The following is a 22169-nucleotide window of genomic DNA, read 5'->3' as shown; positions in this document are numbered from 1 at the left end:
TTTCTCCTGCAGATTGAATCTCAGTTAATATTCGAGATTACGGAAAGGAACACATAAAGATGGAAATATACAACATAATAGCTGCATGCACTGGACTAGATCATTTATCTTTCATCTATCATCCAATTTTCTTTGAATATTATGATTCTTTAGTTAAATCAAGGGGTTCTTGAAACAACAAGCTCGAGTATTTTCTCTGCCTCACTCTGTCTTTCTTTTTCTCTCTCACAGCCTCTATCTCACTCTCTCGTCACACTAACCTTTTCTCCCTTTGTATCTCTGCAGGTTATTCTATTGGAATCAAGTGCTCGGTATGGAGGTTGGTTGTGGTCTACCAGGAGGTCAGATGGGGCAGTGTTTGAACATGGACCGAGAGGGATCCGACCTGCTGGGCCAGTAGGATGGAATACACTCAATATAGTGGGTTATACCTCATTTTTCTGGTGCGCTGATCTGTTTTTAAAGCTTCTGAAAAAACATTTATATTACAGCGTGTCTCTTTGGAAGGAGCAGGTTCTTGGCATGAGACTTCCTTTGTCTCTCCTCCTTTGTATTTGTTCGTAGTGGCGGGGACTCAACTCAAATGCTACCAAAATTTATACATAGAACATCATGATTCTATATATGAAATGTTGTGAAAGATGTTAAAATGTAAATAATTGAGGCCTATAAACTTACTGTAAATTGTATTATTTGTGAAATCTTTCATTTAGTTTAGCAGCTGCTTGATCACACATGATGGAAGATAACCACAATGTTTTTTTGTTTGTTTGCCACTATGGTATTGAATACATTCAGTTGGGATCTAATGTTTCCTTCCCTTAATTCTCAAATGTTTATGTAACCAGACTGGGAAATTGGGAACAAATTGTACTTAACAAAAGTCAGAAGAATGCTGATCACCTTGCTTGTCAAAAACAGTTTTGGTTTATCTTGCTTGTAGCACCAAATGTGTTGTGTATATTCTCAGCAATTTTTTAATTAGTTCTAGAAAGTTAAAAGTACACGTAAGACAGTTTCATGTAATTCTGAGTTGTCTGGTTTCATCTGAATTGTACTGGACAAAATCCAGGTTAACTAGTGCTTGAAGCATTTGACAGAAGGTTGAAGATTTCTGCTGTGTAGGTGTCTGAGCAGCCTGATCTAGTCTTAGCAGTGAAGGAGGGACATTTCATCTTGTTTTCTATCACTGAGCCTCTGGTCTGTAGGAATGAATCAGAATAGTTCCCAACATGTACATGTGTCTGTCTATGTCTAGGTGGCTGACCTGGGTCTTGAGAACGAAATTCTGCCCGTCACCTACAGTCATGTAGCTTCCAAGAACAGATATCTTTATGTTAATGACCAACTACACAAGATGCCTTCAGGAATAGGGTAAGACTGGATTAGAACATGCTGTACTGCAGAACGCTGGCTTTTTATTGCCAGCTATTGTTAATCAGAGATACTTTCGAGAGAGATCATTTAAAGGACCATACCAGTGATTCTGCATGTTTAACATAACATTTACAAAATGTATATTCTTCACATTTCTGCTAATCTTTTCCCAAAGCAAGCATTTGTATCTTAGAACTCCAATGACCCTTTTTGATTGCAAGAACTTTGTGAGGCATGCGACACCATGAAGGCCTTTTCATGGGCTCCGAAAGCATTTCCAAGTGGCAGTGTCATAGTTACACATTAAGCCTAACCCTACTTTTAGGAGGAGCTAGCAGGGCTGATTGATCATCTTTGTTGGTCCAAGTGGTGACTTGGCAACACTTCCTGTAAATATATGATGTCAGAGAACAAACTGCAAGTCATACTAACATACATACATACTAGGTGCAGTATTGGTATTTGAGGAGAATAAAGCATCTATCTTGAATGCCTCGTGTGCACAGTTTAACACGCAACGCACTGGTAATGTCAGAGCACTGCCACTGTCCCGGGCCAGCAAGCGGGATATGATGAGAAGTCTCTTCACAGCAGCTACACCACAGCAGCAGCTGAAGGAGGCACCTTTTCTCCCATAGGCAGAACAAGGGAGTGCTGCCCTTTGCTTGCAGGAGAAAAACACTATAAATAATGTCAGAGGCTGATACAATCTTTCAGAAACAGGAGTTAACATAGCTTAAATTGCCTACATGGTGAACCACTGGTCCCTACAAATCCAAATCCATTTTTGTCCCCACCTGGTATTAGAATGCATATTCGGTGATCTGAACAAAAGGGGACAGCTACCAGTTCATCTGTTCTGGCATTAAAATGCGTCTCCACATATCTCACCTACCTACTTGTAATCGGATCTCACTTTCCTTTTTCCTTTTTCACTTTTTAGTAGAGAGAGAGACAGATGTATTGTCATATGCGCAGTAAAACAGACAGTAACTCCATATAATGAAATTCTTATTTTGATAGTCCTCCTTCCACACAACAATAACATGACATGACATTTAACAGGCACCAAGCATTTAACATAAGGAAACATCCTTACTCAATCCAGTCATTTTAATGCGCTGTAAATTACTTAAGACATATTAAGACATAAGGTGGGTGGGGACTCTCGTGCTGTCATGGCTGTGATGTGTGTCAGAAATGATGTATGAGGTTAAAAAAAAAAACAAAAACAAAACTAAACCCAGAAGTGCACATTCACAGTCGCCTGTAATATTTCTATAGTATTCCTATAGTAACTCTATTGCATCTAGGGTTAGAACGAATGTGTTAAATTGTGCTGGGGCACCAAATTTAAGACAGGAGGCTGCCTCTGAATTTTATATGGAAGAAAAACCCTATATATTGTCAATACATATTTTAGAGACCCCACCCAAATTTCTCGAATCATGTCTTTAGGTGAGCTCATGACTTATTAAGGGGAGCTGAGCTCCTCCTGGCTCCCTTGTAGTTCCCACACTCCAGGTAGTGTTTTTATTCATTAAACGGCTGCTTTATAGCCAACCTGCATTTCAGTTTGCATTTGGTCCATCAGCTGACAGTTCACCAGCTGGGCAGAATCAGCCAGGAGGTTTTTAGCTATCAGAGTGCTGGTTTGGCCGATGCCAGGGGTGTTGGGCTGGACCAGAGCTTAAGACAGAGTATGTCAGGTGAGTAAGCGGTCCTTCAGTGGACACGTGTTTACACCTCTAATTTGATGCAGACAAAAGCATCCCAGGCCACCTATGAATGTAGCCTGGCGATGGCATCTCTAGACACATTGAGTACGCATTGGTGCTGTTTACACCTGAACTTAGAGGTGTCAGCTTGATCAGATCACTCAGGACAGATGTTAATACCAGGTGGAAACAGGGTCTTTGAAAACCCATTGCTTCATACACATAACAATGTATTGCATACATTTTTTTGGTCTTCGCTCTAGATATTTAGACAAGATTGACTTACTAGTAAAAAAAAAAAAAAAAAAAAAAAATAGTCCTACTGACTCCTGAAATGTCACTGACATTGGCACCTCTCATCTCCTGAACATCTACGGCACAATGTGACATTAATTCATGCATCATGTATGAATATATACTGAACAAAGAAAAGAGAAGAGAAAAGAGATTTTTTTGTAAAGAGATCCTGTCAATATACTTTGTACACTTTTTACATGGTCAGCTGGAAGAAAATATGCTTTATCAGGAAAAATGTAATTATAGGTAGTCAGGTTAACAGGCTAACTGTTGGGTCATAAATATCCAACATGTTTTATATTTCTGGAGACGCCCATTAGGCTGTTCATATTAACACACAACTGTTCTTCCGAGCCATCAAATTTTCCCCTCTAATTGAAGTACTAACCTTTTAGTAATCTGATAGTCTGTCACTCTGTCTTTTTCTACATGTCTCTCTTTCTCTCCAGTGGAGTGGTCTGGACAGTCCCTCCATTCTCTCGTCCCCTCCTGCTTAGCATTGCCAAGGAGATACTGGTGAAAAAAGGCACGGAAGAGGACGAGTCAGTCCACTCCTTTGTCTCCAGAAGGCTGGGGAAAGAGGTGAGAGAGTCATAATTGTCTTCTTTCAGATTTTGCTTAAATTAAAGTGATAGTGTCAAACTGTGAACCCAGTATTGTGTAGTTAATCACACAGCTGGATGTTTTGTTATGCTGTCATCAGTGACACCATTAATTATGATATTGTCAGTTTTATATATTGATGGATAGATTCATTATTTTATATATATTTAATATATAATTGATATTCAAAAGCATAGCACAATAAAGCTCAAGAACTTTCTGTTGTGGTCCTTGGTGGTGTGTGTGTGTGCATGTGTGTGTATGTGCACGGGCTGTAGTTAAACTCAGGCATTATGCCTCATTTTTGAGTAAAAATAAGCAGAAATTCTGAATTATTTTGACTATAGTTAAACTCAGGCATATAAATGGATGGATTATTGCAGACTGATATATGTGAAAATGAAATCAAATCATTTCAAATGTTTGGACCACCACCCAGTGATGGGCAGATCAAATTGACCAGGGAATATCACAGGAGGGGAGAAATTGAAAAAAATATCCATAATTCAATGCAAGTAGTGATGATCAATTTTATTTGAAGTGAGTGTAACAGAGAACCATCTGCCATTTTCAGGCAGTTATATGGAAGAAAATCAAATCTTAAATATAAAAGAAAAGTGAACACGGGTCAGTTTGACTCAAAGACGACAGAATGGTTAACTATTAAAACAGTGGCGGTTGCCTATGTTGCCGCCCTTGGCGAAATTGGCTTGCGCCCTTCCATGTTACTACTCCTACCGCGGCACCGGTCGGCATCAGGCGGGTCGGCCGCTCACCTGTCATCCGGCAGACCTGACCGGGTGGGCGTGGTACCGGCAGGTGCCGCGGCCGGCCCGCCTGATGCCGACCGGTAACGCGGCCGGCCCGCCTGATGCCGACCGGTGCCGGCGCTCGTGCGCCCCCAAGTAGATTGCGCCCTGGGCGGTTGCCCACATTGCCCATAGCAAAAACCGTCCCTGTGTTCAAATTTAACATAATCAAATTAGCCAAAGCTTCCAAACACATGTTGTCTTCGATCATTGGACTTAGACTACAGTAGCAGATGAAGACGGACTCCTGGCCAACGAGCTAAACGCCGGTGATGTGCAACGCTTTTTCTTTTTTTTTTTTTTCACTGGTGAGCAAGTCCAGGCGCTGTTTACAACCAGATGGAGTGACAGCAGGGACGGCCAATCACACGTTAGCAAGAAACGGCAGAGCCAATCGAAGAGCTTGTGGGCGATCTCAAGGGAAACAGGCTTCAGCTTGAGCGGCCGTTTTCCGCTGGGTCCTAGTGCTTGACCTGTCTCCATTTAATATAGCGTAACATTGTTTTTGGACAGTAAAAACTGCAGGGGACCAAAACTGCCTTTTGAAAAAGTGGAGGGGACATGTCCCCTCTGTCCCCCCCCCAAATTACGTCCGTGTGTGTGTGTGCGCGTGCGTGCGTGCTGTGTGCATATGTGCTCATCAGCTGTACTGTAGGAGCCATATATCTGATTTGTAATGAGAGGTAATTTTCCTCTATGACACTGGATGGCACACAGCCACAGGGCATTCATTTTCACTAATCACAGGTGTTGCTAATTAGAGGGAAGCAAACAGTTTTTGACTGTGTGTACATCGATTTTTAGTCTGAGTATATTTGATCTCTTATTATATTGAAACCTGTGGAAGTGGCAGATACCTCAAATATGGACATTGTGAAGAAATAAACGTCTCATTTCAGGCATTGGTAAAGACTTCATCTTGCATTTTTTGGAGTACATAGTGGAGTACACATTTAAACAATTAAGAATGATTAGCAAGTATATTAGTAGTACTTAGTACCTACAAATATAATATTCGCTTAAATACAATACAGCAGTACAAGAGAATATGAAATTACATGCCAAAAAAACTTGTTGCTAAACAGGTTACCATTCAGTTATCACTAAAATTTACAATTTACACCACAATACAATAATCATTTAAATATTCATGATATAATAAACATCTGACTGCTTTCAAAATACATAAATTACAACTGAACATGCTCCAGAAGCCAAGCTTTATTTTTTTGAGGAGGTAGAAATAGGAAGCTATTTTTTCTTTCTCTTTCTTTCTTTTTTTAAACCAATATTTTATTGGGGTTTTCACAGATAGAAAACATATAAATGACATCAATCTCAATAACAATAAATTATGTATATAAAGGACAACAAAGGCCATAAAACTAAGAATGCACAAGTGTGTTATACAGTAAAGTAATTTTATAACAATAAGATCACCGTAACATAAGATAAAAAGCAGCAGTAATGATTTTTCAAGATATTGCAATTTTCCCATCGTTTATAAATTCTAGGAAACATTTCCATATTTTATTAAATTGGTTTCTTTTTCCTTTAACAATTTAAGTCAGTTTTTCTTAAGCAAGATATGTTGCAATCTCCTTTAACATACAGTATATTTAACAACAGTATTTGCATATTTTTCCAGAAAAGAGCAGTCTTTCCTTGAGAAGCCCAAAATCAATGTAGACTGCTTAGAATTAACAACTAAGTTTTCTGGGTATATACCTAGAATGCATAGCTTTGCTTGCAGGAGAACACTCTTACCCACCATCCGGGAAATGACCTGTAATATACTTTTCAAAAATGATTGTACTACTATCTTTGGCTTATTCCTTTTCATGATACACCAAAGTCCCATAAAATAGGGATACTAGACCCCTTTTATTTAGATATGTAATTGTTAGGTTTTCAAGATTTGTCAAAGGTAGCTCAGACACGTCTTTCATATGGTAACTAAAGCAACTTCAATTGCAGCCTAGCTTTTTTTTTAATTGTTCCAAATGAATTTGGCAAGAATGTTATTTAAAAAAAAAAAAAACACTTGGAAAGTGGGAGTGGGAGTGACTGAAAAAGGCACAGGAATGTTGATAGTATATCTATTTTGAATATATTTTTTATGAACAATCATTTAAATCAGCATTACTGTCAAACGATCTCTTACCTTCTCCGTGTCATAATTTGAAGATTTCAGGTGTAATTTTAACCCCTAAATGAGTAAAACCATTTTTTTTTAACTTGAACTTATATTGTTTTTGAGCAAATAGAAAATAGGAGATATCATACATGAATGATATACCAAAACATATCTATACGAAATAACAACAGAAAATTAAATAAATCATAATAAAATAAATAAATAAATAAAGCAAAATAAAATAAAGTAACATAATAAATAAATGACACCATTAAACAAATATCCATATGTGTGGGTTAGTGAGGTGAGGGTCTAGGGAATAGACTAAATAAACAATCAGCAATGCAGCAAACAAAATCAAGCATGGACCATTTATGCTGCCATGAGATTATGTCTCAAGATTCAGGGAAAGGTAGGTATTTTCCGAATGAAGTTGCATCAGTGAACATTATATTTTTCCATATTTGTTGTTCATCATTATAAACATCAGAGAGGTTTGATGCGGCGCCTTCCATGGAAATCATCTCTAGAAATTTTTGAAGCCACAGTCCCTCTTTTAACTGTTCTGCCTCCTTCTAGTTCGTTGCTATCACTCTTTTAGCTGCCATGCATCCAGTTGTTACAATCTGTTTTTTGTGTTTAGACCAGGTTCCTCCAGCAGTGTAGTTCAGAAGACACATTAAGGGATCACAGTCAACCGTATTTCCAATAATTTTTCCAAGGGACTGAGTAACATTCTCCCCAAATTTTTTGAGTTTTCCAAAGATGTTCCCATAGTTCAGTTCCCAAGGATATACCTAAATCTGTTTCCCAATTTCTTTGTACTGTGGTCCAGTTTTTCCCTGAAAAATTATTTATCAATTTATATAATTTTGATACAGTTCTGTCATTCTGTCTGACAGTTAATTTAAATTTCAGTTTCTTGTAAGGATTTAGAAAACAAAGACTTAAATCAAAACATAATTTCTTTTCAAGCACTGTGCCTATAAATGTTATATTATCACCTATATGTTGAACGATAAGCCCAAACAAGTGACCGTGAACACAAAACATCTGGGCCCTTTACACAATATTTAAGGTAATATCTGTTGGAAAATACAGTCCAAATGGTCTAGTCCTTTTCTACAATATTTACAGTAGTGGCCGGTCAAAGGGCATCAGCTGATTATCTTGAGATGTGAACAAACCCATGTCATCCACGGTGGGACTTCTTAAGTGACCAATAATGAAGATCAGTTTATATTAGCGTCCATAAAGTTTGGAGTTGAGCCTTGGAAATAACTTGATTACATTGCACCATCATTTCGTGCACCACGTTCATAAATGGGAATAGTCTAATGGCATCTTATTGCTAAAAACTTGGCTCAAATCGGATAACGGTGGGCACAAAACTTTTCGAGGCTCCTTATGCAATACAGCCTATTGTATAGAGTAAAGGTACCTGCTCATGGGTGAGAGAATACAAAGCCTCTCTATTTGTAAACAAACCCATGCTGCCTCTTTAAAGTCTCTGCATCCTCTGGCGATGAGAAGAGGTGAATCTTGCCGTTATGGAGTACTGTCATCCTGCAAAGATTTTGTTGGAATCCTTGGAAGGTGCTTGCATCAGTAAACAGCTTCTTTAGTAAACAGTACACCTTTCGACAAAGCAGCAAAAATCAACAGAACACCGGTGCAGTTGTAATGTTTTTTCTTGGTGGTGCAGGTGAAACGACTGGAGGGGTTGTGTCACCCAGATTTGCTTCCCTCCGTGTAATTTCCCCCAGACATACGTTCATATTCCACACAAAACAGCATTTCATTCAAATTATGTCAAATTCCGCGATATTCCATGTTAAAAATAGACTCCATTTTATTTGGCTAATTCTGCAATTCCGTCCGCGATTCTATGATCGCAGAAATTATAGGGCCCTACAATGTTAACATTAACGATAACACTAGGGTGGTTTTCACAGGCTTGAACAAAAAAATGGATTAAATATAATCTTGCCTAGGTACCTTCCTCTTGCCCTTTTCTCTCCCTCTGCAAGCGCAGGCCTGTATACCAAACAGGCGGGTGATGACTCCGGTGTTCATTTTTCAAAACAAAGTTAATTGTAGTGTAGTGTAACATTTTATGATATTTAAATTATCATTTCAAACTCTGATTATAGTAAGTATATGTGTGCAAATATAGGCTATATATATGTGTATATATATCCATTCATACAATATACTTAAAATTGTTTTAACATCTGAGAGAAAAAAAAAAAAAACATCATTCCGAAGGCGTGGCGGCTTTTATTTTGCCGTGGCGATGTGCCACGATCAATTACATGTAGCGGAAACCCTGACTTTTAAAATTGAGTATTGTAGCGTTTTTGACAACAGAGTATCGTGGTACTTTTCTAGTATCGATACACCATGCAACACAAGCCTGTTTATTATAATTTACCCACATTTAACATTGCAACGAACCATTTAGCAAATCATGTGGGAGTACTATAGATTTCACAACATATAATGATAATCCCATGATTTTTAAGTATAACAATTTTTAGTTGTAATGCCCACCTAACATTCTGCTTCTGCTGCTAACAAATGTTTTGTGGCTGTGCAAATGTTTCCCCAGTGACTGTTTTCTGACAGAACGGCTGTTTCACTCCGCCCAATTTCAAGCAATTCAGGTCATGAAAACACAGCAGTGCTGCAGCTTGTAGAAAAACTAACAAAGATGTTTTTATAACGGTGTTTCATATCATAGAGGAATGAATGGAGACCAGTCGCTGGATTATATTGGAATTATAAAATAGGACTGCCAACTTTGGGAAAAAGATCACCAGAAATGTGAAGTATATACATTTTATGGATGTTACACTAAACACGCAAAATCACCGGTATGGTCCTTTTAATGTCAAAATAATGCACATAGCACATTGTCACATGACCCCACCCCCCCCACTCCCCCACCCCTCTCTCCGTCTCTCTAGCTTGCAGACATTGCCATAGACAGTTTGTGTCGTGGTGTGTTTGCAGGGGACAGCAGGAAGTTGAGCGTGCGCTCCTGTTTTCCCTTCCTCTACAATGCAGAGCAGCACAGAGGTTCCCTGGTGCTGGGCATGCTACTGGGCTCAGGTAAAGACTAGCTATTTGTGTACTTTTATTATTGTAAAACTGCTACTCCTTCAAGTACTCAGCTATTATCTCCAACTTCAAACATTACCAGTGCTACTTCTGCTACTACTTCATCTAGAATGATCTGAACTAGCTCTATTGATTACTCTATATATGGTTACATCAAACTACTGCAGCACTTCAAATTGAGAATGATGTTCTTGTAGAATTTCATGCCTGCTGCAAGGAAAGTGTTATGTTTGTGGTATCATTTTATGCGTCAATGTTGTATGTGTGTCCAGGTCCCACGCCTAATGTCATCCCGGGTCCACTGGCCCAGAGGTCCCGCACAGAGTCTTGGGCCCAGTGGTCTCTACGCAGGGGATTAGAGTCCCTCCCACAGGCTATCACTGATTTTCTTGCACAGAGTGGGAGGGTGGAACTTCACAGAGATGCCACGGTCAAACAGCTCTGCCTCTCTGCCTCAGGCTGGGAGGTTAGTAACACACACTACAGTGTTTTTGGTTTGTTTGTTTGTTTGTTTGTTTGTTTTTGTATACAACCTTGAGAATTTGAACATGACTCCAGAATTTAGCTGAGTAATGGTTTGGCATTCTCTCTGTCTTCACAACAGAGCCAAGCCTAGCAACTGTGAAAGTTCAAATTTCTGCAATTCTAAATATGTGAGATGTGCTTGTTTTTGTCAAGTCATGTTGTGATTTGGCTGTGTGTCTGTGTGTCTTTATGTTTGTGTGGCTGTGTTTGTAGATCCACTTGGAGGATGGAGTTATATCAGCTGACCACATCATCTCTGCTCTGCCAGCTAAAGGTAAGCAGTGGACTGAAGCTAAACAACTGGGCTCCAAAGTCTTAAGGGCGCTTTCACACCTGCTTTATTTAGTCCAATTGAATCAAGCTCCAGTTTGTTTTCTCCCTTGGTATGGTGCGTCTGGGCAGGTATAGAACCAGCAATTGCACTCGGGGGTGAAACAAAACAAACAAACCGAGACCTTGTTGAGGAGGTGGTCTCAGTAGAGTTACGTGCAACCTCCGGAGCAGTTTGTATCTGGTGTGAACTCAAACTGACCTACATTCGACCAAACTACAGGAAACATTGTACATATGGGGCTGAAGCAGCTCCCCTAGCTCATGTGCACATTTTGGACTTGTAATTAATAACAAAAAGAAGAAATGAAGAAATGCCAAGGTTGCTGCAGGTGCTCCATGCCTATGTGTGATACTGTATTGGCCAAATGGGTTTGTACAATTAAGTGAGAGAGGGAAAAAACCCTCTCCCATGTGAGCACTTCCTTTCTCCGCCTTTCAGCTTGGCCTTATTTGTCTGATCCTGACCAATGAGCAGGCTGACAGCTCCCACATAGATTTTGTTGATACATTTTGGTTTGTTTGAAACCAAATGGACAGTGCAACAAAGTATCAGTTATTCCACTGAATCAAACTGCAGCAAATATATTTCATAACAAGAGTGACAAGAGTATAACCAGACTGGACTACTTTTACACTTGTTTACCTCCATTTATCCCTGCTATGATTGTCAAACCTCTCACAAGCTAAACCAGATCTACCACTTCTGCATTACTTAAACCCAGCCCTCAGATCAGTTTTTCTCCTCAGTATACATAATAGGCAGCAGCATGTGAACTGATTTGAATGGCAGCATCATTAAAGTCCTCCAGTATGTATTCATTTGATATTACTATAAAGATAAATATCTTATCTTTCATATGAACTTTAAGTGCTATAAATGTATAGTGCCCCTGACCTTTTGTAAACTTTATGCAAAAAGCACTGTGTACATTATACACTGAAAATGCAACATAATTGCATTAAATGCCAAATAAATATATTTTCAACTACTTTGTAGTACAGGAAAATGCATAAGACAAGATAATACTTCTCTGGCCATTGAAGAGCCACCTCTGCTGGATAAAGACTGGGGTAAATTATTTGAATTAAATTCTTTGTCTCACCTCCACAGCGCTCTCATCAGCACTGCCCTCCTCCTTTCAACACCTCATCCAACAGCTACAGGACATTTCCACTGTAACAGTTGCTGTGGTCAACCTGGAGTATGAGGGATCCATCCTGCCTGTAATGGTGAGAACTAGAGTAGGGCACACACAAACACACACACACACACACACACACACACACACACACACAGACATACTCAACTCCTGTAAGAGGGCGCTAACTACCAACAATATCTTCAAGGAAATTATGTAAATTTTTTTTTCTTGCACCAACTAATAAAACAGAAGTTAATAAAATCATCATGAGCATGAAAAGTTCCCATACGGCAGGGGTCGATGGTATATGTTGTAAAATTGTAAAAGCCATTGCTAATCAAATTGTCGATCCACTTGTCTATTGTATGAATCTTTCTCTGCTTTGTGGGGTGGTACCCAAAATGACAAAGATAGCAAAAATTATCCCAATATTTAAGTCTGGAGACAAAAACAATATGAATAACTATAGACCTATATCAATACTACCTACTCTTTCTAAAGTATTAGAGAAAATAGTACATTGTAGACTTAGTGATTACTTAGCTAAATTGAATATACTCATCCCATCACAATATGGCTTTAGAAAGAAGAACACAATTAGAATGGCAATTTTAGATCTTGCTGAAAGAATAAATGACGCTATTGATAAAGGTGAGTGTGGGATTGGAGTTTTTTTCGATTTATCAAAAGCGTTTGATACCATCGATTCTAAAATTCTTTTAGGCAAACTGCAGCATTATGGTGTCAGGGGAACCGCACTTAACTGGTTCAGAAGTGAAAGGAAGCAATATGTTAATATAAATAATAGTAAATCACAATGTAAGATTATCAAACATGGGGTCCCACAAGGTTCGATATTAGGACCGCTTCTTTTCATCTTATATATAAATGATTTTGAGAATTCCACCAACGACCTGCATAAAGTCATTTTTGCGGATGACACAAATTTATTTTTTTTTCTCATAAAAACATGGAATATCCCCAAAATCTTACAAATGAAGAATTGTCCAAGGTGGACTCCTGGTTTAAATGTAACAGATTAGCTCTAAATATTGCTAAAACGAATTACATCGTATTCCGCTCAAATAGAAACCGTAATAATATTGAACACACACGAATTGAGATAAATGGTAGAGCTATCGAGAGGGTAGAATTTATTAAATTTTTGGGAATATACACTGATGAATTTTTGAACTTCAGGAAACATATTGATGCACTGACCAAGAAGTTATCTAAGTTATCAAGAAGTTATCCCACATAAAGCAGTGCATGCGGTAGAAGTGTTAGAGGTGATTGCATGTTTGGTTGGCTCTGAGCCACACCTTCAGGTGGCCCTTGAAGGTGGTCAGATTGGGACACTCCTTTATGGATGAGGGTAATGTGTAACTGCAGTCCCTTTAGTAGACAGGGCGTTCTGACTGAAAGAGGTTTTCCTGTAGGGAACCACACAGTCCCTGTTAGTAATTGCTCTGGTGGTCCTCGTCTGTCTAAATGTAATAAACTCTTCAAGTGGAGGTGGCGCCAGGCCATGAAGCACTTTATATATTAAACATGCAGAGGAGAATTTACAAAAATTAGGAAAACTCAGCAAATTATATTTCACTAAAATGTTGCAGTGATGATACGAAAAGGATTTTTTGTCTAGAATTTTGAGTGCTTTTTTGTACAGAAGCTCAATTGGTTTCAGGATACTATAACTTGTCAAAGACCAGCTAGTGATGCAGTAGCTTAGATGTGAAAATATCATAGAATGCAAAAACATCAGAGCAGCTGCTTCTGACAAGGAACCTCTGATTTGCCTAAAGTTACAAAGATGAAATTTAATTTTTTTAGACAACATTTTAACATGGTTTTTAAAGGAGAGTTTGGAGTCTATAATCACCCCTAGATATTTAAATTCACTAACAACTTCCAGCTCTACTGCGCCCAAAAAAACACCTGAGCAAGAAAGCATGCTAGTGGCAGATTGCTTTGACAGAAATAAACAAACAGATTTTTTTGTATTCAAAATAAGACATGATCTAGTAAACCATGTTTGTATGTGTGTAAGAGCTGTAGAGAGCACCCGTGCTGCCTCCTCAGGATTTTTCACTTTAGTAAAGATGACCGCATCGTCAGCATAAAGCTAGACATCCACATTTAGGCAAAAATCAGGCAGATCATTAATATACAATGTAAATAATACGGGCCCCAAAATGGACCCTTGGGGGACCCCTACTGGACAACCCATAAAAGAGGAGCTGGTACCATCCACCACAGTGCATTGTTCTCTATGTGACAAGTTTGAGTCAAACCATTTAATAGATTTGGAGGAAAAATTGAAACAAGACAGTTTAGATAAAAGTACCTTATGATTGACGGTGTCGAATGCTCTTTTTAGATCTAAAAAAACAGCGCCAACACATCCATTAACATCTAGATAACACTTAATTTTCTCCATGAACATGGTCAATGCAGTCTCAGTGGAGTGGTGTGGTCGAAACCCAAACTGCATGGGATGTAAAGGAGTATGGCTGTTACCGAGGAACTCAGTGACTTGATTGGCGACCCATTTTTCAATAATTTTGGAAGTAATAGATAAAATGCTGATAGGTCTATAATTATTCATGTCAGACTTGTCGCCAGCTTTAAATACTGGAGTGACTGAGGCCAATTTCCATGCCTTTGGAACAGTTGAATTTTTGATAGACACACACAGACATACTCAACTCCTGTAAGAGGGCGCTAACTACCAACAATATCTTCAAGGAAATTATGTAAATTATTTTTTTCTTGCACCAACTAATAAAACAGAAGTTAATAAAATCATCATGAGCATTACCGAGGAACTCAGTGACTTGATTGGCGACCCATTTTTCAATAATTTTGGAAGTAGCCCAGACTTAATTGATTTTCTAAGCAGCTGATCCCTATGCTTCATCAGTTTTAAACAGGTAGAGTTAAGCCAAGGGAGAGAGGTGGACTTTTGTTTCCCCTGGCGCCCTCTCCTAGAGAATGAGAGGATAACCTCTTTGACTTTAGAGAGAAATAAGTCACTGCCAGTGTCTACATCATCACATTCCATAAAGCCAGACCAGTCAACATCTTTTAAAGCTCTATCCACATTTTCTAGTTGATTCTTGGGGATAATCATATCAATAGATCGGTTGGTTGAAGTATGATACAGGTTTTTTGAACGTTTAACTTTTCTAGAGAAAAAGATAGCGTTATGGTCCGAGATGCCTGTTGACAGGTTATGGGTATTTGTGATTCTTTCCGGTTTATTGGTGAAAACTAAATCAATTCTGGAGTTTGTGCGGTGTGTAATTCTGGTGGGTTGCTGTATTATCTGAGTGAGATTGAAATCGTCAGTTATAAGCTTGAATTGGGACAGAGCCTGTATGTTCAGGGAAGCCCTCTGTCTGTGTTCAATTTACCCAGAAGAACCGGTCTCAATACATTTATTACATTTTATCGTACTGTATCCACTTGCTACTTGCTCCTCTCCTTTTTATTATTCGCATCCTGAGTTCAAGCTGACACCTCTGAGGTTCTGGACTGTACTATGGTAGATGTGACTGCAGTAAAGGCATGTGGTGGGCAGACGGTGAGGATCATATCTTTAAACACTGGTGTGTTGAATGCTTCGATTAAACGCACAAAAGTTATGACACAGGCTGACATAATGTTTATCCAGGAGACACATTTATGTAACTCCAACCAACAGAAACTAAAAAGACCTTGGACAGGGCAAATATTCCATTCAAAATTTTGTCTAAAAACGAGGGGTGTAGCCATACTAATCAGGAAAAATGTAGATTTAACTGTTACCTCGATTGGGAGCACTGTTTTTGCGAAAGTCAATGATCATGTCTTTTGTTTTAGAAATGTTCATCTCAAGAAAAGACTTACTGCACCAGTCAAGGAAATCATTAACAACTGGGCCGTGGCTCGTATTGTTGTTTTTCAGCAGGCTGACAATAACTGTGTCGTCTGCATACTTTAAAATGGTTCTATCCTCTCTGCTGCTACGGCACGTTCAGTATGTTGTTCAGTATGTTTCAGGCATTTATAATGACTAACGCGAATCCAATGAATGCACTTTTTGGATTGTAATTTAAAAGTCTGACGAAAAAGGAAAGAGACATTTTATTAAGTTTTTATTTAATGAAGTAGATTTCGTCTCGCCTTTTTTCATCAACAAAAAATGCGTGTTAATTTCGTCACAGTCAGTGTTTAAGGGTATTGATTTTGTCTCGTCTTTGTCTCGTTTTCGTCATGAAAAAAACCATCGTTGACAAATATATTTTGTCTAGTCTCACTGCTGAGACTAGACAAAATATATTCATCAGTTTACACTGCTGTCAACACACAATTTTGGCTTAGAAAAGAAATTTAGTCTATGGTTACAAGCAATCTATAATAATCCAGATGCCATAGTAAAAACAAATGGCACACTGATACAAAGAGGAGCCAGCCAGGCCCAGTCCCCTTGTTTGCTACGTGTGTGTGTGTGTGTGTATGTGTGTGTGTGTGTGTGTGTGTGTGTGTGTGTGTGTGTGTGTGTGTGTGTGTGTGTGTGTGTGTGTGTAGCACAGTGTGCTATGTGCATTGTTTTGACATTAAAAGGACCATACCGGTGATTTTGCGTGTTTAGTGTAACCTCCATAAAATGTATATACTTCACATTTCTGGTGATCTTTTTCCCAAAGTTGGCAGTCCTATTTTATAATTCCAATATAATCCAGCGACTGGTCTCCATTCATTCCTCTATGATATGAAACACCGTTATAAAGACATCTTTGTTAGTTTTTCTACAAGCTGCAGCACTGCTGTGTTTTCATGACCTGAATTGCTTGAAATTGGGCGGAGTGAAACAGCCGTTCTGTCAGAAAACAGTCACTGGGGAAACATTTGCACAGCCACAAAACATTTGTTAGCAGCAGAAGCAGAATGTTATAAGGTGGGCATTACAACTAAAAATTGTTATATTTAAAAATCATGGGATTATCATTATATGTTGTGAAATCTACCCCCCACTTGTACCCCCACATGATTTGCTAAATGGTTCGTTGCAATGTTAAATGTGGGTAAACAGGCCAAACATTCAAAATCACTGGTATGGTGAAATATTTAGGGTGCTTCACATCTATAGCGTTCTATTACATTTGTTTTGATTTTCGATAATCAGATTTTTTGACAATAGCGATATTGTGTAGGATTATATAATATACTTATCACATTGTTGTTGTGTCTGTATTTTATAAGGATGTGACAGTGGTGACAAATGAATAGCATAGAATATGTTTTTATTGTCATTGTACAACAAGTACAACAAAATTTAAATGCAATCCTTAAAGCGCAAGAAAAAAACAAGTAAAAGTAGTAGAAGTAAAAAATTAATTCCACACGCAGAACATTCACATTCTGTAGGTATTGCACAGTTCATATCACTATTGCACAGTGAATTTTTACAAGATGTTCAAGTTTTTGCTGTGCTAGTACAGCTGTGCGTAGTTCCCCTGCTACTCCAGGTGGGACAGGGCAAAGTGGAGAGCTGCAGCTATAGTGTCCTCCGTGGACCTGTTAGCTTTGTAGGAAAACTGGTAAGGGTCAAACCTGGGTGGGAGATTTGAGATGATGTGGGACCAGTTTCTGAAGCACTTCACAAAGACAGGTGTAAGTGCTACTGGACAATAGTCACTCAGGCTGTAAATGGTGTTCTTTTTCGGGAGCAGGATGATTGTGGAGGACTTCAGGCAGGGTGGGAGGGCATCCTGAGACAGGGACTGGTTAAAGATCTTGGTCAAGACCCCAGCCAACTGATCTATGCAAACCCTCAGCACCTGTCCGGAGACACTGTTGGGTCCCACAGCTTTCCTCAGGTTCATGGCCTTCAACGTGCACCTCACCTTGTGCTCCTCCACGAGGATGTAGCTGCTGTGGGCTGGTGGGTAGAGTGTGGCTGCCCCCGGTGAATCCACGTCAAAGCAGGTGAAGAAGCGGTTCAGCTTCTCTGCCAGCGAGGTGTCACCATCATCAGCCAAAAGGTCGCTGGGTCTATAGTTGGTGATGTGCTGGACACCCTACCACATCTGCCTGAAGTCGTTGCTCTGGAATCCTCCCCCTGTAGGCAGCCTTGGCCTCTCTGATGCCCCTCTTCAGATTGGCTCTGGCAGCACTGTATAGCACCCTATCACCAGACCTTAGGGCGGTGTTCCTCTCCCTGAACAGGCTCTGCACCAGGCTTTTTGTTAGGATAAACCCAGATGCAAGCCTGATTGTATTGTCACCTTGTTGTCAAACTAACAATAAAAATGTGTGTGTGTGTGTGTGTGTGTGTGTGTGTGCGTGTGCGTGTGCGTGTGCGTGTGCGTGTGCGTGTGCGTGTGCGTGTGCGTGTGCGTGTGCGTGTGCGTGTGCGTGTGCGTGTGCGTGTGTGTGTGTGTGCGTGCGTGTGTGTACTTCCACCTGTGTGATTTGTATTCACAGGGTTTTGGCCACCTGGTCCCATCATCAGAGGATCGGGGTTTACTAGGAGTGGTCTATGACTCTGTTCCATTCCCTCAACACAACGCTCCTAATGGAGAGTCTACAAGACTCACGGTACACACACACACACACACACACAGACACAGACACGTATGCATGTATGTAAGTTGGCAGCCACTTTGTATGCCTTAGCAATCCCCTACAAACACCTTAGTATTATTGTAACAAAAAGTAATTTCCCCCTGGGGATCAATAAAGTATTCTGATTCTGATTCTGATCTGATTCAATCTTAACCACATATAAACATCCTCGCAACCAGCTATTAATGCCACCCACAAAGTACCACCCACAAAGTATTAGGGTGCACACCCTGGTGCATCCTACTATTCCCCAATAAAAAACCCTAGAAACTAACAGATATTCCCTAGAAACCACATATAATCACCCTAACAGCTACTCAGAAACGTGTGAACACTTTAGGAATCCCATAAACACTCCAGTAACCAACAAGAACACCTTGGGTCTGTCTCAATCGAAGGGCTAGATGACTACTAGGTTGCAGCCTACGGTGCCCACGTAGGAGGCGTCCGACGGAGGTGCCGATATCAGGTTTACCGGAACTAAAAGTTTAGTGAATTGGGACGGTGTAGCCTGCGGAGGAAAATGCAGAACTAGGTTTGGGAGGTGTGTCAGTGAACACCTGTGAATGAAACAAACCGATAAGCAGCTTCAACGCTCTCAAGATGGACAACATTGATTCTGTAGTTTTATGTATTTTATTTTATTTTGTTTTCATGAAGATGCAGAAAATTAAGATAATTGTTACAAATTGCAACAGACTTTCCCAATTAAAGTAATTGTACACATGGCTACATTGTAACGTACCTGATGCACTGATGGTTGCTATGGAAACATCATGCAAAATGCCTATTTAACTCATCTAACTAAACTTGCATTTACAGGCGTTGTTCGGATACAGTTAACAGCTAAACCGAATCTATGGTGGTAATTATAGGCATGAAAACTTATCAAAACGTCATGATATAAACATTAAGACGGTCTAAAACATGCTTAATAATTCCAGCAATGGTGGCTGATCCAGAAATTCAGCTGGACCGAAAGGGACCCTGGGAAGTAGGCTGTGATGTCGGCCGCGAAGCATCGTGGAGCAAATTAGTCAAAAATAGGCTGGATCTGTCGGCTGCATTTGCAGGACCCTGCGCGGTAAAATTGAATTGGGACAGCACTTGTCGTGTCGCCGTGACGTAAGCAGCCTACAAATATGACCTAGGTAGCGTACAACCTTTGAATTGGGACAGAGCCCTTATCAACCACCTAGCAACCTCCTGAAAAACACCCTAGGAATCACCAGGAATACCCCAGTGGCCACCCAGAAACACCCTAACAATCATAGTGAAACATGCAAGCACCTGCCCACTCCACCTTACTAACCACCAGGAACACCTCTGCAGCCACCCATGAAGACTCCAGCATCAACTTGCAGTCAACACACAGCACCTAGCCACTGTAGTTAATGCACTTCAATCACCTACCCTCGGCCCATAAGGTCATTCACACTTTATAAGTGAAGCAAATTTATTAACACATACAAAAAGCAACTGTGACACTGGAACATTCTGCAAGAGAAAAAAAATTCCGGGATATGCCTTCCAACTTCAGAAATGATGCAAATGTCGCAACACATACAAAAAGCATAAGCAACTGTATAGCTCCTGAGTAAGCAACTGTACAGCTGCAGAGTATGCCATAGCACAAGCATTTAATTGTTTTTACTACATATGACAGTAAAATGGAACTTAAAACATGTTCACTCAAACTTGTATACAACTTAGACACACTGCAAGGGAAGAAAACACATACATTCAGAGAAGCATGCTCCAAAAATCAAATTATAACTATTTTAAAGCAAAGTTGGACAAAAAGAAAGCTTATGATACTATACCATTAGTATAGGCCTTTTCATGATTTGCACACTTTATTATTTAAAGGAGCAATAAGCAGTTTTAGTTAAAAATGGTGATTATCCTCCAAGAATTCTTTTTTATGTTTGAAAAGAGATTATACTACTATTCCTGGAGTTCAGTACTGTTGCTTGTCGATTTGGGTACTTGATATAGAAGATATCTGGAAAGATATCTGAAGATAATTGCAAGCTTAGTGAGTGAGCATCAATGAAAAATCAGATTGCTGCCATTATGATCAGTTAGACTGTCTTAACAGGTTGTGTGCATAGTGATGTCTTACCCCAAAGTGCCACCAGACTCCTGGTGTCTATTTTTGATGTGTTGTGCCACTTGTTTCTCTCAACCCTATCTCTATCACTCTACCTTACCCTGTCTTATAACCTGGTATGTACACTCTGAGATGACATATGGATATGACACTTGCAGTGTAAAGAAGCTGTGCTCGATCACTACGTTTACAGTTTGGCCAAGGTCTAACACCTATTTGTATGGCACTTCCTTCTCATAACTATAATGAAATTGAATGAGATTGCATCAGAAGTTGTCTACTTTTTGTAGTTGATTATGTAGATCTGACACTTAACACTCTGTATAAGACCCAGTATAATTGCTGAGATAGCAAAAAGAAAATAAATGCACCCCAAAACGGCTACCTTATTAGAGCTGGTGCCAGCTAATGTTAATAACTGGCTGGTTTGTAATCATTTGGTGCTGACTAATAACTGACAGCAACAGCTAGCTCTGGCTATCAGCTCATCAGCTTTCATAGGTCTGCAGCATGACACTGAAATGCAGTGCTGCTACAAAAGAGGTGAAGCATACAATTTAACAAGGACTTTATTGTTAATGCATATCTTGCCAAACGCCTTTGCTCATCTAGGAGATTGATTTATCAATTCATCATCTAACAATTGTGTTCATGCTTTGACAACCCACAGCAGCAGCTCAAGGTAAAAGCCAAGCTGAAAAGAATTAAGGGAAAACAAAATGATTAATTCTGTTAGTTATTTATCCAGAATTAAAATAATTGACCAGGTATCACTCTATTAGTCATTTCTATCTTGAGAGGGCACCATCAATATTGTTCTTTCCATGCCAACATGGGGTATACATTTTTTATTCAAGACTTCTTTGACCAAGGGTTTCAGACTCTCCTAATGTGTCTACTGGTAAGGCATATTGCTGAACCTCCATTTTTGACTTTTATTGGTTTCTTAATACATTACAAAATTTGCATGCAAGCTAACAATGCACTGAACCAAACACAGTGAAAAGGCTTAACATAAACATCTATAGCTATGATACTCACACCTGTAGTATACATAATAGGCAGGTAGTGAACCCCAGTGAGGAGCTTATGATAATAAACTGAAGAAGATCTAAACATGTTATTCTAAGTCTACAAATAATTTGGACCATCATCTCATGTGACTGTATAATACTTAAAACATATGGGAAACTAAATGTTTTAATGTTTGTTTGTTTGTGTCTAAAAATCACATATTGCTCTTTTATCTCAAAATATGAAATGTAGAATTGAGCCCACCCTCATGTTGGGATAATGATAAAATTAGCTTTCATTATCTTTCTTGAGAGAAAATTGTCTTGGGCACAAAAAGATACAGTTAACATACAACAGTACACAACA

The 22169-nt window shown here is 39.3% G+C and overlaps 2 protein-coding genes across 3 annotated transcripts in view; one reads left to right on the top strand and one right to left on the bottom strand.

Annotated features, from left to right (window-relative positions):
- The window catches only part of rbm42 (RNA binding motif protein 42), a 33902-nt gene extending 21786 nt beyond the window's left edge, over positions 1-12116 (bottom strand). Inside the window, exon 1 of the mRNA XM_030071501.1 lies at positions 12026-12116. Coding sequence (XP_029927361.1) covers positions 12026-12042 — 17 coding nt within the window. The 5' untranslated portion in view covers positions 12043-12116. The remainder of the gene's footprint in view (positions 1-12025) is intronic.
- Positions 1-22169, top strand: part of ppox (protoporphyrinogen oxidase) — a 30062-nt gene that overhangs the window by 6619 nt on the left and 1274 nt on the right. For both annotated transcript variants that reach the window (XM_030071497.1, XM_030071498.1), the window contains exons 3-10: positions 286-420; positions 1259-1374; positions 3842-3974; positions 9911-10055; positions 10337-10530; positions 10803-10863; positions 12034-12152; positions 18536-18649. In XM_030071497.1, the coding sequence (XP_029927357.1) occupies positions 286-420; positions 1259-1374; positions 3842-3974; positions 9911-10055; positions 10337-10530; positions 10803-10863; positions 12034-12152; positions 18536-18649 (1017 nt within the window). The remainder of the gene's footprint in view (positions 1-285; positions 421-1258; positions 1375-3841; positions 3975-9910; positions 10056-10336; positions 10531-10802; positions 10864-12033; positions 12153-18535; positions 18650-22169) is intronic.

The sequence above is a fragment of the Myripristis murdjan genome, chromosome 16, assembly GCF_902150065.1.
Source record: "Myripristis murdjan chromosome 16, fMyrMur1.1, whole genome shotgun sequence".
Taxonomy (NCBI): domain Eukaryota; kingdom Metazoa; phylum Chordata; class Actinopteri; order Holocentriformes; family Holocentridae; genus Myripristis; species Myripristis murdjan.
This window is presented reverse-complemented; position numbering and strand designations above follow the sequence as displayed.